At 49.3% G+C, this 18112-nt stretch overlaps 2 protein-coding genes across 4 annotated transcripts in view; one reads left to right on the plus strand and one right to left on the minus strand.

Annotated features, from left to right (window-relative positions):
- Positions 1–1396: 1396 nt before the first annotated feature.
- On the plus strand, positions 1397–6610 carry LOC309361800 (platelet-derived growth factor receptor-like protein). 2 transcript variants are annotated; one of them, XM_081897022.1, is made up of 7 exons: positions 1426–1587; positions 2470–2575; positions 3242–3578; positions 3722–3873; positions 4358–4651; positions 5676–5815; positions 6232–6610. In XM_081897022.1, exons 2-7 carry the CDS (start codon positions 2542–2544, stop codon positions 6451–6453), a joined length of 1179 nt encoding a protein of 392 aa, XP_081753148.1. In that variant the 5' UTR covers positions 1426–1587; positions 2470–2541; the 3' UTR covers positions 6454–6610. The 2 variants fall into 2 exon arrangements, with proteins under 2 accessions (XP_081753147.1, XP_081753148.1); XM_081897021.1 differs by lacking the exon at positions 2470–2575 and having other exon boundaries at positions 1397–1587.
- A 6500-nt stretch (positions 6611–13110) lies between these two features.
- Positions 13111–18112, minus strand: part of CCDC69 (coiled-coil domain containing 69) — a 35245-nt gene continuing 30243 nt past the window's right edge. For both annotated transcript variants that reach the window (XM_081897038.1, XM_081897037.1), the window contains exon 9: positions 13111–17731. In XM_081897038.1, the coding sequence (XP_081753164.1) occupies positions 17566–17731 (166 nt within the window). In that variant the 3' untranslated portion in view covers positions 13111–17565. The remainder of the gene's footprint in view (positions 17732–18112) is intronic.

The following is an 18112-nucleotide window of genomic DNA, read 5'->3' on the forward strand; positions in this document are numbered from 1 at the left end:
AACCAGTGGTCAGGGATTATGAGAATTGTAGTCTCCAAACATATATATCTATATCTATACACATAAAGTTTATAAACAGTGAAGGGTACAAATCAGTTTTTTAATGGGGGGGGGGATCTGAAGGTTCTTTTTTTCATCTGGTCAAGTGGAAATCCAGATAAGAAACAGGGGTGGGATTCACCTCATTGAGTCCCGTCAATGTAAGTCCTCCTTCACTTGCTAAAAAAGGAATTTCCATTGCCTCCACCTGTACCCTTCTGTACCCCAGATTGGCTCTGGGGTGGTCAGGGGTGTAAGGGAAGGAGAGGGAGGATCGTTCCATCTGGCCAGCTGCAATGCTTGCAACAACAAGTTGTTCACCATAGTGTGACGTTTAATTTCACCTTAGATACTTATGTCCCAGACTCCCAGTTGTATAGTCACAGCAATATACTGGTAAGCGCTCTCTCTCTCTCTCTCTCTCTCTCTCTCTCTCTCTCTCTCTCTCTCTGTGTGTGTGTGTGTGCCAGCGTAACTCCAATTTAAGCAGAGTTTAAGACAGATTTACCAGTTATATGTGCATAATATGTCCAGTATATCAAAAGATCTGCCATAATATATTCACTTTAAAGATGCTGTAAAGCATTCATATTTTAATTTCTTCGTTACATTTGTAGACTGTCCTTTCTTCAAGGATCTCATCTTAGTATTCAGAGGATCTGATGACTATCTGCAGCTTTACAGCATCTCTGGAGCTGTGCTGGGAGGAGGAGGGTGGGAGAATTTTGGTTCAATTCCTATCTGGTCCAGGGTTCCTGAAACAATACGTATCCTAAAATGCAGCTATATATTAGTGAAAGTAACATAGAAGAAATGCATCGAATTAGGGGAAATTGCTTGGGGGAATAGTATATTGGGCAAAATATACAAAAATGTGTCTCACTATGAGAAATTCAAACTGAAACTCTGAGAAATTTCTATAAGGACTTTTAAAAATAAACAAATCTCATAATGATGTGGAAATGTGGATAAGTGAATATTAGAGAAATGAAGAACTGAGAAAACAGAAATGAAGAGACTCTTCCATCTCTAATGGAGAGAGGCACTGGTCCTCGCCTGAGCTACTTTCATTAAACCTAAGAAACATCAACTACTTTCTCTGCCCGTCCCCCGCTGCTTTCTGCGGAATGCATCTGAAAAAGGATCAGCCATAATATTTTGTAATTGGAAATTGTGGGTTTTAAGCCTGGAGCGCGTCTGACAGAGTGCTGCACTGAATAGGCCTATTCACCTCCCCTGTAGGATCCTGACCCCTTGCGGCATTCATGTGTGAAAGGGGTTTTGTTGAAAGGGGCAAGCCATGAGTTTGCTTTGGTTTGAAATCTCCTTCCTACCCCGTACTACCCACCCCCTCGCCTTCCCCGCCCACCAAGGAGAACACTTTGGTGTGAGATTTCTTCTAAGCTGTGGAAGTTGCAGCAACACGTAGCAACTTCGCCACTTGTAAATTGGCTGTGCAGAGACATATTTTCTTGTCTCTGGTTCGTCCCAGGATGAATTTCAAAGTGCTGGCTGTTTTGAGCTGTTTCACCCTCCTCTTTGTTTGGGGTAAGTCATGTTTTCCTTTGTCCTTTGTCCCTCTGTGTTCCTACGATTCCTCTCCCTTCTCTAGCAGAAAAATAAATGTTAAAATGCTCAGGGCATTTCTCCATTTCCCACACAAGGAATTTCTTGTGGGGAGCATGAACACCCACAGCCTCTCATTGCTGCTGTGCCCCAGGAGCCAATCTGGGGTAGAGATCAGCTCCTGAGCTTTGACCTGGCCTTGGACTAGATTGCAAGTGCAGAATTCCTACATGTACAAACAATTGGGAACACTGCTATAAATATGGGAAGGGTAGAGGCGTACCTAGGCTCCTTTGCACCCTTGGCAAGGAGCTGTATTGGCACCCTCCTACAGAAAATACCCACTTTACCACAATAATCACATTAGAAATTACTACATTTTACAGGACCCAAATACTCGAAGCATCCAGAATGAGGGCAATGCGAGGAGGAAAGGCAAAACAACCCCAAATACCTTTGTGTTGTGGTGCAAGAAGGATAGGAAGCTTCTCCCGCTGTTGATCTTATCATTGCAGCATCACTGTGTTGTCACACAGTGACACTCCATAGTTTGGTAGGTCCTTTTTGGGTACCTGCCCCTGCCCCGAACCAACCCCTAGGTACACCTCTGGTGAAGGGGCAGACAAGAGAACAAAGCTACTCAGCAAACTTGCAGAATCAACATTCGCCGGAAGATTTGCAAACATGATATATCAGGACCGTTTGAGAATGTCATGGTTTGGGTGGACTATACTTGCAGATACATGCATTTTGCAAAGAGTCCAAAATTTTAATTTGATTTTTTAATTAGAGTTTTTTAGAAATTCATTCTGCAGGCAAAGATAGGAAGCCTCCTTTAAGGCAAGATGTTCTGTGAACCCCTAGGCTGCCAACTGGTTCCAGTGCTTGTGGGTCTCATTTGAGCTCAAGTCCAGAGAAGCAATAGCAGATGGTGTGATGGGACCAAGGTACTTACCTGACCTCCTGTCAGGTGAGTCGCTGGCTGCTGCTTGCCAGCAAGGTCTGTGGGGTGCAAATGTACCAGTGGAGCCAATTGGGGGCTCTTTTCCATGCATGTGCACCATGCCACCGCCAACCAGGTGCTCTCCAGCTGTTTTGGACTACAACTCCCATCAGTCCCAGCCAGCACAGCAGCACTGACAAGGGCTGATGGGAGTTGTAGTCCAAAGCAGTTGGAAGGCATGCACTTGGGAGAAGCTTAATATCTGTTAGTGTATTGTGTACAGTGGTACCTCGGAAGTTGAATGGAATCTGTTTGACTTCCAAAACATTCAGAAACCAAGGCACGGCCTCTGATTGGCTGCAGGAAGCTCTTGCAGTCAATCGGAAGCCGTGAGAGTCACGTTGGACGTTTGGGTTCCAAAGAACGTTCGCAAACTGGAACACTCACTTCTGTGTTTGCGGTGTTTGGGAGCCTAAACATTTGACTCACAAGGCATTTGACTTCCGAGGTAACTCTTTGTATTCAATTGGCAATAGTCCTGATAGGTGTGGCAAGATGACCTTCATAAATAGAAAGTTTTAAAAAAATAGGATTGGTGCAAGAGACTGGTGACACCAGTCCTATATCATGTATATATGAAGTGAAGGTCAAGGCCACTACTGTGATGTTTCTTATAAATGTTTATCTTCGTAGCTGAATGCCAAAAAGAAAAGCCTTTCAAAGCTTCGGAGAAGGCAGCCACGAAGGAGCCGAAAGCCAGTGGCTCCAAATTTCCCAAAGTGCCAAGTAAAAATCTTAAACAGGGGACTCCAAAGTTTCTAAAGAAAAGCCAAGTTAAAGCCACGACTGTTCCCAGGGAAGGCAAGCCGACCATTCTGACCAGGGCGGTGGCAAAGGGGCAGTTCCAGAAGGTGTCCAACACGCTGGTGCTAAGAGCAGGCGAAGCTCTTGACTTGCGCTGCAAAGGAAAGGCGGTCAAATGGAGATACCCTCCCTACTTGGAGGACGACGACGTGGAGAGGCGACTGCGGTGAGCATATTGACGGCAGCTGTTTGTGTTGGGTAGATGTGACGTGGTCTTGCGTTCAGTGGTGAATGTGCTTATGGATGGAACGTCCCAGGTCTGGAGGGGAAAGCTCTTCCCTGCCTCATCTTCGCCCTTGTCTCTTTCAGAATCAAACACTTTGAGAGGCACAGTCAGCTGACCGTCGCCAATTCCACCGCGGCAGACACGGGCGAGTACAGCTGCTGGTCCTTCCAGTGCCATGACAGCGAGTGTCGTGATGGAGAGGACAAGATGGGCAAAACATTCATCTTCTTCACAGGCCAGGCTTTTTTCTTGGTTTAAGGCGGTGGGGGGTGGGCTTCTTCCTCCCTGCTTCTGGCCTCCCCTTTCCTAGTCATTATTTCCTAATATACTCCCCACACACTTATGAGGGTCACTTGACAATACTGGGCAGGGCCAGAAGAAAACTGGGTGGAGCTGCAAATGTGAATATTGCATCTGTGCAGTTGGCTACTTTTAAACACACTTACAGCACCACCAGCCATCCTCGGCCCATGCATATTCCATCAGGAGGGTGAGAGGAGGGCTGGTAAATGAAATGGCTGTGGGTATGGCCTGGAGATTAGTCCAAAGGTGCCATTTCAAAAGCTGGGAACCCTTTTCACTGAGAGGCAGCATCTTTTTTGACAAATGATCCCATGTGGATTTTATAGAGAGGCTATAGATGACAATAATGTATGGCCCTGCCCAGGAGAAGATGCTATCTCTGCACATCCAAGCGCCCCTTTCTGTTTTCCCCTCAGACCCTCAGGAGCTATTTGTGCCCACAGAAGATTACTATGAAGTGATTCAGCTGCGTACAAACCACCCCACCCTCCTGCCGTGCCAGGTGACAAATCCAGCAGCCAAAGTGACGCTGCACCGGGAGTTCCCCCCCGAGAAAGTGCTTGTGGATGGACTAGACATCTCGTATGATGTGAAGAGGGGCTTCATCATCCACCGCCCACAACCTTCCCATGCTGGCTCCCTCTTCTGCATGGCCAATGTGGATGGGGTGAGGCAGATCTCCACAAAATACATGCTGATTTATGTGAACTGTAAGTTGCCTTAACAATTAATCATCTATCTCTCTATCTCCCAAGTGTGTGTATGTGTATAAGAGAGAGAGGGAGAAAGAAAAGTCCACCAATCTGCTTGTCTTTTTCATTTTAATGTTTTTTAAAACTCAGCTTGTCAAATTCAGATTAGTTCAGCCCAAACTGTCCCCAAAGGGTATGTGGCTGCTTTAGAGATAAAAGAAGTTCATCTAATCCAGCGGTTATCAACCTGTGGGTCCCCCGATGTTGTTGGACTACAACTCCCATCATCCTTTAGCTCTGGCTTTACTAGCTAGGGGTAATGGGAGTTGCAGTTCAACAACATCTGGGGACCCACAGGTTGAGAAAGGCTGAATCAAACAGTTCTATTCTTTTGCAAAAGGGAATGTGACTATGAGAATGCAGGTGTGTTCATTCTATCCAAGGGATGTGCTTATGATCAGGGAGATTCAGTCATGCCGATCAAGGGAAAGGAGTCTTGCTTTGCTGACCACAGGTTGCAAACTAATGCCCAAAACTGATTCTAACCTAATTTAAAATGATTTATATATAACTCCCAGGCAATCAGGACCCAGGCAGAATCTGGGAGAGCCTATGAGAAGGGAGTGGGAAGTATTGTCACTTTCCATGATGTCAACTGAATAAGGCCTTTTTCTCCAGGCAGGAAGTAATTCTGATTTGGCAGGGAGTTGGCGGCACCTGTCAAAGTTTGGAGTCATTATTCTATCAGTGACACCTTGATGCAAATCTTTGCCCATTGCTGGACTTGCACAAAGGTACTAGTCAGATTTAGAAGGCTTCACAGGCAAGGCCTTGTCGCAGGGCATCACTAAGGCTGGAGAGAGTGTGGGAGAGGCCTCAGACTGCCCCATTTCCATTCAGCCTGTGCTGCAAGTGGGAGAACTGTAGAATTTCGCCATGCTATGCCTATCTAACAACTCCACAAGGAGCAATGGGGCAGTGGCATAAACTGATGCCTATATGCTGATTTCTTTTGGTGTGTGTTTTATTTCCAACTCTGCAGATCCTTCTTCCGTTCCCAAGCCAGCTATCAGAGCTTCAGTGGCCTCCTTCCGTGTTGGAGACAATTTCAATGTCACGTGCACTGTCTTTGGAGAACCAGAAATTGCTGTCGATTTCACGTGGGAATATCCAGGACAGCAAGTAGGTAACAGGTTGCTGATGGGGTGAGTGGGTGTGGGATAAGAAAAGTGGCTTGTACTGTAACAGTAAGGGTCTTTTAAGCCCGTCTCCTTTCCTGCTGATCTGTGGAATTTCCCCCTTAGAAATTGAACAAAGGCTAGCCCAACCCACAAACCTAGCCAATGAGAGTGTACAAAGCCAAGCTGAATAATGATTGGCCTGACCTCCTCAAATGAGTAGGCCAGAATGAAAACATAAATTGTTCCTCTGCAGATAAACACCAGGCAACCTTGTCATGCGCTTTGCTTGCACCTGAATAATTTCCAAGTTACAGGAGTGGGTGCCGCTAGAATTCCACACACTGGGAAAAGCCACTGCTAAACGCTCTTGTGCACTGACTGCCATGTTTCTCAAATAATGCCCTTCCTCACTTTCAGATGGGCAGACCACCCTACGTTCGCGAACGCACAGATTTGGTGCGGCGTGGTGGGCAGGTGCAGCAGGAATCCGAGAGCATCCTTTACGTTGATGAAGCACGTGCTGTGGATGATGGTTTGTACACCTGCACTGCTGAAAATCTGCAAGGAGGCACTGCAGTGTCCACCCGCATTCGCTTGGTTCCAGTCTCACCAGCCCCAAAGAAGGCAAAGTCTGGGTAACCGCCTCTGGTCCTGCCTTGCTCAAAGTCCAGGTCCTTCTGGAAATCCAAAGACTAGAGGCTGCCATCAAAAACCGAGGGATAAATACTTGCCTTCTTTTATTTTGTCCTTTACCCTTTCATGTTTGACTCATTAAAGTAGCACGAATCTTTTTGAAGCAGAGGCAGAGTACCTTTTTGCTCGCAGGGATATTGTGAAAGACAGGAAAACGCTCAAAGATATTCATGACTATTGCCAGAAAAATGCTATCTTGGGAATTCTGGCTCTGTGTGAACATCTTCATTCACAGGGTCAAACAAGATTATTGAGATCTATGATCAGATCTCACCTCTCTTTAAATGTTATATATATCAGCCTGGAGAGACTCCAGACGGGATTGAGACCATTTGTCTGGTTATGGAGGGTTAACCCTGCAATTTTCCCAATTAAGATCCCTACCAGCACCTATATGCCCTGTTACGGCATATATGCCTGTACATGCAACAGCCGTTTCGAAGGCAGGTACGTATTAAGTAGTGGGTTGACATAGCAGCCGGCACAGCGATTTCTTCAAGTAGCTCTTTATTTTGTAAGCTGGAATAGAACTGACTGCAAACAGCTCAGCCGGCCTGCTTTTATAGGCAGCCGGCTGTCAACATTGTAACAACCACAGCCCAGAGTTCCCGCCTAAAATAACTGCCGCGGACCTGAGTGAAAACTATCTACAGACCTGAGTGAAAACTATATACAGTATCCCCCTGTTGGCCCAGGGTGAAACTACACTACATAACACCCCTCCCCACCGAGATAAGGCGTTAGTTACAATTGTAATGGTTTCCTTATATACAGCACTACGCGTAATGGTTCAATTAGGCACAAAAGCATATCGGTTACATTTCCCATACTTAGACCAACAGTGATAAATGTCCAACAACATAGTCCTTTAAATAAGTTGGGCGCTTGGAAACTCTGCCAGACCGCCGGGGACTGGTAGCCAAGTCCGGAGGGCCACACAGTTCTCGCTGAGGCTGTGGTGCGACCCTAGGTGGCGTTGGAACCAACTCCCCTGGATCCGCTGCTGTGGGTGGAGCCTCCGCAAGTGGAGTGGTCTGAGTCTGTTCTGAAGCGGCTTGGTTCGGCTCCACGCTGGTGGTTTGCGAGGGAAGTGTAGGTGGGGCCTCGCCATCTGTACGTGTCTCTTCTGGGGCCGCAAGCGCAGTTGGGGGCACCTCGGTAGTGTCCAAGTCCCCAACCCTGCGCCTAAGCTGGTCTATGTGCCGTCGCCACAAGCGTCCGTCTTCGAGTGCCACCTGGTACGAGCGAGGTCCAGTGACTCCCACTACTGTGGCTGGCACCCAAGGAATGTCCCCCACATAGTTCCGGGCAAAGACCTGGTTTCCTGGGACAAATGACCGTGGCGCGTTGGCACAGCCTGGGGGTTCAGCCACGGCAAAGTCCGGGTGTAGCCGGTCGAGCGGTGACCTGAGGCGGCGGCCCATAAGCAGTTCAGCAGGACTCCTTCCTGTGGCCGCATGAGGGATGATGTGTTGCACGAACAAGTATTCGGCAACCCGCTCATGCCAGTCTCCCCGGTCCAGGCGCGCCAGTGCCTCTTTTGCCGAGCGCACCATTCTTTCCGCTTGCCCGTTGCTGGATGGATGAAAAGGTGCCGTTAGGGCATGGCGGATGCCCAGTCCCAAAAGATACCGCTCAAACGTGCCTGACGTGAACTGCGGTCCGTTGTCAGAGACAAGGACATCAGGACACCCATGCGTTGCAAACAGGCCTCGCAGCACCCGGATGACAGCTTCGGTAGTGGTGGAGGGCATCAGGGCGACCTCCAGCCATTTGGAATAGGCGTCCACCACTACCATAAAGGTCCGGCCGTGAAAGGGGCCAGCCAGATCGATGTGCACCCTCGACCAGGGTGTCTTTGGCGTCTCCCAGGTGTGTCCCTTAGCTGCCGGTGGTGCAGGCCTCGACTCTTGGCACGCTTGACAGGCGGACACCCAGGCAGTGATGGCATCGTCCATATTAGGCCACCAGACGTAACACCGAGCCAACGCCTTCATTTTGACAATTCCCGGGTGGCCAACGTGCAGAGCCTCCAGGACGCGCTGACGGAGTCCCTGGGGAATCACGACGCGGTCTCCCCACAGCAGACAGCCGCGATGAGCTGAGAGTTCATGTTGTCTGGTTGCGAAGGGCTGGAACTCTGATGCAAAAGGCCCTTGTGGCCACCCCCTCCACACCCAGTTGAGCACCCGGCTGATGGTGCGATCCTGGGCAGACGCGGAGGCCACAGTGGCAGCCGATACAGGCGCTGCCGGAAGATCCTCAATCAGAAGGAGCGATGAAGCTGGAGCCGGGTCTTCCACAAATGCTGGAAGAGGGCAACGGCTGAGGGCGTCGGCATGGCCCATCGATTTCCCCGGGCGATGGATGAGCCGGTAGTGGTAGGCAGCCAGGAAAACAGTCCATCGCAGCATGCGTGGCGAGAGGACCGGTGGAGTTGGACGATCACCAGCGAGGAGGCCCAGGAGTGGCTTGTGGTCAGTGATGAGGTCAAAAGTCCTGCCATAGAGGTATTCATGGAACCTCTTCACTCCAGCCACAAGTGCCAATGCCTCCTTGTCGAGCTGGCTGTAATTCCGTTCCGTCGGAGATAGTGTCCTGGAAAAGTAGGCGAGCGGTGCTTCTCTTCCATCTGGAAAACGGTGACTAAGGACAGCACCGATGCCAAAAGGTGAGGCGTCGCAGGCAAGGACCAGCGGCCTGGATTCACTGTACTGTACCAGCACACTGTCTGAAGAAAGGAGAGCCTTGACCGCGTTGAAGGCCGCCGTCTCCCGATGACCCCAGGCCCAAGGCGTCTTAGTGCTAAGGAGTCGGTGAAGAGGCTCAGCCACTGTGGCTTTGTGGGGCAGGAACATGTTATAAAAGTTCAGCAGCCCCAGGAATGCCTGCAACTCCGTTTTGTTCTTTGGGGTGGGGGCCTGCTGGATAGCGCGGATCTTGGATGTGGTTGGGTGAAGGCCGGAGGCATCGATAAGATAGCCCAGGAACTCTACCTGTGGAACGGCGATCTGGCACTTCTCCCTCTTTACCTTGAGCCCGGCCTCTTGGAACCTGGTCAGCACGGCACGGAGGCGCTCGAACAGCTGCTGGTGTGAGTCTGCAGACACCAAGACGTCATCAAAATATGGTACCACGCCCGGAAGCCCTTGCAGGAGACGCTCCATAAGGCTTTGGAAGATGCCAGGAGCCACACTCACCCCGAACTGCAACCGGCGGCAACGGAATGCCCCCCGGTGGGTGACGATCGTCTGGGCTTCAGCAGTGGCATCATCGACTGGCAGTTGTTGATATGCTTGGGCAAGGTCCAGCTTAGCGAAGACCTTACCCTCACCCAGGGAATGCAGCAGGTGTTGGACAACAGGAACCGGATAAGCGTGCTGCTGAAGTGCCTTGTTGATCGTGCACTTGTAGTCAGCGCAGATTCTCACCGACCCATCTGGCTTGACAGGCGTGACGATGGGGGTTTCCCACTTGGCGTGGTCAACCGGCTCCAAAACTCCTTGGGCGATCAGTTTGTCCAGTTGTTCGTCCACCTTAGCCTTGAGAGCAAAGGGAACCCGGCGTGGCTTTAGCTTGATGGGTGCAACTTGTGGATCAAGGCTAAAGGAGATGGGCGTACCTGTATATTGCCCCAAGGTGCCGTCAAAAACCTCGGCAAAGTCTTTGACCAGACCCTCAGTCTCTGCGTTAGAGAGGCAGTTGATGCCGGTGACTTCCAGGCCGAGGGCATCAAACCAGTCTAGCCCTAGGAGGCTTGGCCGCTGACCTTCGACCACCACCAACCGGAGCAGGCCCGAAAAATCCTTGAAGGCGATCCGGAACCGGCCAACGCCTACCACGGGAATGTCGTTTCCCTGGTAGTCTCTCAGGTGTACGCGGTGAGAGTCGAGTTGCCTTTTGGACACTCTGGGTACCAGTCTTTTGATGGTGCTCCATGACACGATGGACAGGGCAGACCCGGTGTCGATCTCCATGTCACATGGAGCTCCTTCAATGAGCACTGTGACGTTCAGCTTGCGTCGCGTAGGCGAGTCGGTTTGGCCAATCGTGGTTCCAGACGGGCAGCGGCAGTTGGTGAGAGCGAAACAACTTTCCTTGGCAGACTGGAGTGAAGACTTGGACTTGCGAGTCGATGAAGGGGGGGTGTCAGACGGAGCCGATCGGCAGACCTTAGCGATGTGGCCCCTTCTGGAACACTTCCTACAGATGGCGTCTCTGAATCGACACTTGGCACGGGAATGGTTGCCTCCGCAGCCGGCACATTCCGGTTGGCCCTTGGACTTCTGTTGGAACTTCCTGCGCTCCCGCTTTGTCTGGTGCACGTCATCGTCTTCACTGGAGACCTCATCACTGCTGGCCTCTTCATGATGCACCGGAACTGGCTCCCTAGCAAGACGCGGGCTGCTGGACTTGCGGATCTCCTGGGCGGAGCGTTCAGCAGCTTCTGAGGCCACAGCCTCCTCAATGGCTTTCTGTAGCGTGAGGTCTGGCTTGGCTAGGAGACGCCGTTGCAGATGGATGTCCCGGACCCCGCAGACGATTCGATCCATCAGGGCATCGTCTAAGTCTCGGAACTCACAGTGCATTGCAGCCTGTCGCAGGGCGGTGGTGTAGTTGTTGATTGACTCCCCCTCTGCCTGGTTCCGGTGGTAGAACGCATGGCGGGCAGCAATCTTGGACGGCTTTGGTGCGTAGTGGTTGCGGAGCTTCTCTTGGATCGTGTCCCATGGTGTTGCCTGGACTGCTTCAGGCGCAACCAATGCTCGGGCCGTCTCAAACACCTCAGGCCCACAGAGGCTGAGGAATAGGCCCCGCTTCCGATCCTTTGATACTGCTGTCAGCTCGTTGGCTTGGAGGTAGCAGTCGAACCGAGCGAGGTAGGAGTCCCATGATTCAGAGGCTGGCGCAAACGGCAGTAGAGGCACAAGTGAAGCCATGATTCCGATGCCGGCGTGAAGGGCGATGGATGGAACACAGTGCTCTAGCCAGAACAGTCAGCTCTGAATTGGTTCTGCCCAGTGATTTCGCTCAGTGATTTCGCTCTGTGATTCAGCTCAGTGATTCAGCTCAGTTCAGAGGCTGGCCGCATCTGGCTGTGCTCTGATGTCCATCCATCCCATCCTCGTCGCCAGTATTAAGTAGTGGGTTGACATAGCAGCCGGCACAGCGATTTCTTCAAGTAGCTCTTTATTTTGTAAGCTGGAATAGAACTGACTGCAAACAGCTCAGCCGGCCTGCTTTTATAGGCAGCCGGCTGTCAACATTGTAACAACCACAGCCCAGAGTTCCCGCCTAAAATAACTGCCGCGGACCTGAGTGAAAACTATCTACAGACCTGAGTGAAAACTATATACAGTATCCCCCTGTTGGCCCAGGGTGAAACTACACTACATAACAGTACGCATAAGCAGAATTTCAGTAAGTAGGCGATTTATTTAGTTTTTTAAATTCCCCAGCACTACAGTCCAAATCTGTATTACCCACATCCATATCTACCCCGTAGGTCCTATTGGACAAAATGTAGAGCTGGGCGTTCTTGCCGTCTCATCTGCTCTGGCCCTTGCGGAGATGGTAAAACCTTTATCAGGTAGCAATTTGCATCACTGAATGCGTCTTTAAAAAAAAGGAAAGGAAAAAAAGGCCTTCACAAAGAAAATTTAAGAGAGAAAATTAGAGGTAGAACAACCAGAGATTTTCCAGGAAGGCACTGAAGGCATTTTGGCAACATCAGTTTATTTTATTTTTATGACTTTACCCAGTAATTAATGATGTTCATTTTCATCTGTACTTCTTAACTGGTTCTAAATAACAAGTTCCAGGGTGCCTGTTTTATCTCTCTAGGTCTAAGTAGCCAATTTTAGGTGCAGGCCCAGTGATTTTCCACTGAACTGAAATGCTCTTCACTATAAAGTTTTTTACTAGAGGCTGCAGAGTCTTCAGAAGCATCACCCATCAGGGAAGGGTGTTTCAATTCTTTGGCTTGGATCCAAGTGTTCCATGTGTGTAGCAGTGGGCTCCTATAAACCATCTCCCCAGACTAAATAGCCAGATGGAGTAGTCAGGGCTGTATGTACACAGTTGTGCAGGTCCCAAGCTTGTACTCAGATCAGTGGCGTAGCGTGGGTTGTCAGCACCCGGGGCAAGGCAAGTAATTTGTGCCCTCTAACCCGTGGATTTTAGCACTCAAGTGCGAGCGCGCCCCCCCCCAGATGTTGCGCCCGGTGCAGGCAGCCCCCCCTGCACCCCCATGCTACGCCACTGACTCAGATGTCCTGCTTAATTCAGAAGGCCCCACCTTCTATTGTATATGTGTAGGACCATTGCCATAGGAAGCTTGCAGTTACATGTTGGGAGGCGACTGAGAGAACAGCTTTCAGTCTCCCCCTCCCAATTCTCATGATCTCCCCACCCCACTTTCTGCAAGAGCACACACACACACACAACATTATTGCCAACAATCAGCAACACCCTACAGTCCCATAATCAGGAAAGAAGGATATGTACCAGGGGACCAAGAAATAAATCAAGAGGTTATGAGGATGGCAGTGAAGGAGGCCAAACATTCCCCCCCCCTTATAAAGAACAAGTATACTTCAGAAATGGGAGGGAAAGTACATTTCATTCATTTGTACGCTGCAAGAAATTACATTCATTTTGCAACACTGGAAAAATTTCCACCAGCCGCCATTTTACAACTTTCTCATGCTATTGCAGCAGGCTGAATAATATAATAATAAAACCTGTTATCATTAAGTGAACAAAAACACAAAACACCCTTCCCTGTTTGCTAACATAGAAATGAGAGCGCCAACGCCTGGATCAGATCCCCAAACTCTCTTCAAAATAAGCACCCTCCTTTGTTAATAACTGTAAACAGAGCTCTTGCCCTTTGTCTCCTTCGCTAAGGCGTATTTCACGTATTTCATTAGCCAGTGATTTCAAGGTGTGCTTCTATGACGGAGGCTGCAATCCTCTACACACTTACCTGGGTGTAAGCATCAGTGAACTCAAGGGGGCTTACTTCTGAGTATACACTTTTAGGCTTATCCACTGGCCGCCTTGCAAAGTATTGAAAGCTGACATAAGTAATGGAGTGGGCCCTGTATTCTTCTGAAAAACAAGTGAGAGGTTTTATTCCTGTCATCCCTTCTTGGCTTCCAGCTCTGATTCTCAACTGGGGGGTTGAAGGCTTATGGTAAGAAACACCTTGCCTGATGGTGGCCACTACAATGGGTGAGTCAGGAAAACCATCTCAACAGATTGAAAGAACCACCTGGTTAATGCTACTCTATGCTATTTGTATCACCTCTTAAAGGTGCCTGACAGCGTTTGGATCTGGTGTCAACTTCACTGGGACTGCAGAGCCTTTGGGGAGTTTCTCTCCTGAGAATTGTTGGCTCAGAAGCCTTCCTTTTCTGTGATATGTGCTGCTTCACTTCCAGGAAGAGTTGGTAGAGGTGCCTCTGCAGGCTGTATCCTCTGGATACCAGTTGTTGGAAATCACAGGTGGGCAGAGTAGGGTTGTGTTCATGTCCAGCTTGAGACTTCTCACAGGCATCTGGCTGACCACATGAGAACAGGATGGAGGACTAGATAGGTCATTGGCTCTACATTCTTTCAGCTGGCTAGAGGCAACCCCCCCCAAAAAAGTGTTGTTATTGCCCTTTCCCCCCTCTGAGACATACAGTGCAGACCCAGCACTACAGTCACCAGAGCCGTCTTTAGCAGATGCGGTGCCAGGGTGCAAATATCTGCCCAGTGCTCCCAAATTACCACGGATGGTGTTGGGGTGGCCGTAGCTACACACTGCCAGCCATGGGGGGCCGGTGCAACTCTCCCCCATGCCGCTGTGGGAGAGCAATCCCCGCAGAGGCTTGGGAGGGAAGCTGCGTGCCCGCCAGCCTTATGGTTGGCATGGTGCAGCTGGTGGGCATGCAGGGGAAGGGGAGGCCGCCAGCAAATCCATGCAGCTCCCCCACTTGCTGGTGTGCCCCTGAGAGGCCGGCGTCCTGGAGCGACACACCACTAAGCCCTATGGGAAAGATGGCTCCGACAGTCACATCTACATCCTATGTTCAAACCGTTCTTACACATGTTTTTGTGCTGAATCCTGGGAACTGTAGTTTGTTAAGGGTGCTACTGGTTACCATAGGTCTGTGTGGCCAGCACCCTTAACAAACTACAGTTCCCAGGATCCTTTGGAGAAAACCATGGCTGTCATCTAAGAGTGCTTTAAATGTATGGTGTGGATAGATCTCAAATTTTGGACATCTTTGGGAAAGGGCACGTTGGTGAGGCTCTGTGGTCCCAATAGCCTACAATAGCGAAACAAGAAGAATATTTACCTTTTCCCAACCCCTGGTGCCACTACAAGCGACACATAACATGTTCAGCAGTGCTTACTCTCTGAAGAAGTGAGTTGTTCAGAGAGAGGGTGAGCAGGCTCCTTGCATTCGCAGGGCTATATGACGTTTCGTCTGAGGAAGGGCATAGCTCAGTGGTTGAAAGCATCTACTTTACACACAGTAGGTCCCAGGTTCACTCCTTAACACCTCCAGGTAGGTCTCGGAATGTTTCTATTTTGGCTGCTGCCAGTCAGTGTAGACAATACTGAGCTAGATGGACCAATTGTCAGACTTATTATAACACAGCTTCCCAAGTTCTTTATGCCAAGTTGGATTACTGGTCCATCTAGTCCATATTGCCTATTCTGACTGGCAGCAGCTCTCAGGTAAGGATCTTTTCCATTCTGACTACCTTTACCTGGAAACTGGGATTGAATCTGGGACCTTCTGCATCCATGTGCTTTTCCACCGACGCAATAGCCCCCATGCCTCAGAATCCCTTTAGCAGCACTAAGGTCAGATCAGAAAAGTGCTGGAACTCAATCACTTCGATTATTTCCACCCCCTCTGCCAATTCCCTAAAATCCACACAGAATTTGCTTCATAACTTACATAATAGATGCAAAAGAGAGAGAAAATCACTTAAAAAAATAATAAAGCGGGTGAGAGGTTTTCACCAACACACACATATGAGATATTTGTTGTGATCACTAGTTAGCAGTTTCTCACTCCCACTTATCTGTCATACAGTAGTGACAGATTTTCCAACTGATACCATACCGAAATTTTGTGGAAAGCCTCAATTAGATATAGCGTCATTACAAGCTAGCTGTGTTTCTCCAAGATAAAACCATTTCACCGCTGTAGACAGAGCTGCATTATCTGTGAGGAACAACAAATAAAGGTTTGCCAAGACTGAGGGTTGGGTGGGATCCAATTGTTGGGTGGCCAAATTATTATTTCAGGAACTGAACGCGTTAGCAAACAAACGTCACTGTCACCAAGCCATGCTGCAGAAGCAGAGCCCACACCTTTGAGCTAGGCCTTCACAGCTTGCAACCCACTGGCTGTGACACAGCCCACCGGATGTGAACAGTCTCCTAGTTTTGTCATCTACCGGGTACTTCAAAAATGGGTGTGTGCATGTGTCTGTGGGAAACAGCTGGCTGACCACCAGGTACACCCAGTGTTCGGCTGGGTGGTCCACACGTTGCAGAGATCTGTGTGACGTTCTCTCAAGGCAACAACCAGCAGTTCACTGGTTTTTCCTGAGCGTCACTACTGCGATGTGCCACTGTTTTTTTTCTACATGCTACATTCACATACACAGTACAAACCACCGTTTCCACGCAGGGAAGTATAAAATGCTTCTTGATTAGAATCAAGACAATTTACATGCCCTTTGTCTCAATTCAAATCATCTTTTCTTTTTTAAAACAAAAACCCATAAAATAACCATTACGTGCACCTGCTATTTATTTAGCCTCTAGTTTCTCCAGCCTGGAGCAACTTCCGTTTCTCCGCAACTACTAGCACTGCTTCATCACAACCAGTGGAGGGCACCATCTTCCTTCTCAGCTTCTCAAGAAGCTAAATTGCTTTTTTTTTTTAAGAAAAGAAAATCCCTTGGTTTCCAAAGGCTTGCAATTTTAAGGCCATTTCCAATCTGTTGTTTTCTAAACGGACAAGAACTCATAAAAGCAGGCAAAAATACCTACTATTGAAAATTTTTTTTTTTTTTGAAAAGAACCGAGCCCAAGGAGGTGCCCGTTCAATTCTCTCCCAAGCCGTGTCAGCAGCTGCTTATCTGATGCAGCAGTTTCAACATGGAAAATGATGGCAGCCATGTGGGCAGGGATTGAACACATCCTGGAGAAGGGTATGTAAAAAAGATTATGGTCATCGAGCAGAGAAAATGACACAGTAGGGTCATTTTCTGGAGAGAGAGAAAGTTCTACCAGCAATGCAGGAGCTGATAAGTAGCTCCTTTGTGACTGGGTGAACATCTAGAATGGACCTCAACCACAGAAGTTTGTAGCCGTATTTTTGCCTGAGTTCTCAAAGTTTTGCATTTAGGAATCAAAATGCATGTTTGTGGTCCGGTCTGCCTCTTCTAGCTCAGACCAAAACAGTTGTCGGCATGCAAACTCTGGTTCTTCCAAAACCTGGCAGATAAAAAAAAGGACATTCGGATCCGGGCCTGTGCCTTCAAACTTCCATTGCCTCTCTTCTATCCTATGGCTTCTTCTCACCTATAGCTTTTTCTACTGAAATCTTAAATTATGGGTCACTCGGATTCCCACCGTATCTCCGCCATTTCTACCATGGCCCAATATATATGAGGTAGCAAGTCTTGCTACCTCCCTGAGGGGGTGGGGTGGGGCAAGACCTTTAGTCAGTGCTTAGTGGCATACACAGAAACATCTTGGCTAGTATTAAAGCTGACCTCCTTTTGTGTGTGTGTGTGTGGGGGGGAAATGTGGAGTACCCCCCCTTATTCCTAATTCAACCTCTTCAAGTGTCACAAAACAACGAGGCCACCTATGGGAGAAAATCAAAGCACACGGAACCTCTGGAACCTTCCTTGCGCCCGAGTGCCACTCAGCATGAGAGTTCTAGGTCTAGTCGACAATAGAGAGGCCTAGAACAAAAGGAAGGAGCCACCTCTCACCTCCCTGCCCCACCCCAGTCTTTCTGTCCTATCCGAATGCTACGTAGCGATGAGTGTTGCCTCCGTGGAGATAGGGAATGGGTGGGGAGAGTCGCCATTCAGCACTCGGTACAGCAGCTCTTCCTTCTCCCGGTGAGCTTGCGCTCGCAGCTGCGACTCCTTCTCCAGGGACTCGCGGAGAGTGAGGAGCTCGTCGGACAGTTGCCTGCAGGGCAGAAGCACAGAGTCAAATGACTTTGGAGTCCTAGAACCAGTGGAGAGACGGAGGCTGGTGGGGCCAACTTGGACATGTAGCAGGCAACTGCATTCCCCCTCGTCTTCATCCCCAACTGTTTGCCGCTATGAAGACAGGAGGGAAGACTCCCTCTACTGAGATCAAAATGACAATCACAACACGCCCAAGTGGGGCCTATGGGGAGGGGAAAGTCCATATTGATGCCAAGCTTTGTGGAGGGACCAATCTCCATTCAGGCCCCAGGGGGGAGGTGAAGAGATATGCCTCCCCTTCCACAGAGCCCCCGCTTCACAATGGGAATCAGGCTCCCTTGCCCCTGTAAGTCAAAATGAACACATAGCAGGCAGCTAC

Source organism: Podarcis melisellensis (assembly GCF_964234715.1).
Source record: "Podarcis melisellensis genome assembly, chromosome: 2".
Lineage (NCBI taxonomy): Eukaryota > Metazoa > Chordata > Lepidosauria > Squamata > Lacertidae > Podarcis > Podarcis melisellensis.

Coding starts and splice junctions, on each gene's coding strand:
- LOC309361800 (XM_081897021.1), top strand. CDS start 1,533: ATGAATTTCAAAGTGCTGGCTGTTTTGAGCTGTTTCACCCTCCTCTTT. Junction 3,874..4,357: donor AACATTCATCTTCTTCACAG/GCCAGGCTTTTT, acceptor TTTTCCCCTCAG/ACCCTCAGGAGCTATTTGTG. Junction 4,652..5,675: donor CATGCTGATTTATGTGAACT/GTAAGTTGCCTT, acceptor CCAACTCTGCAG/ATCCTTCTTCCGTTCCCAAG.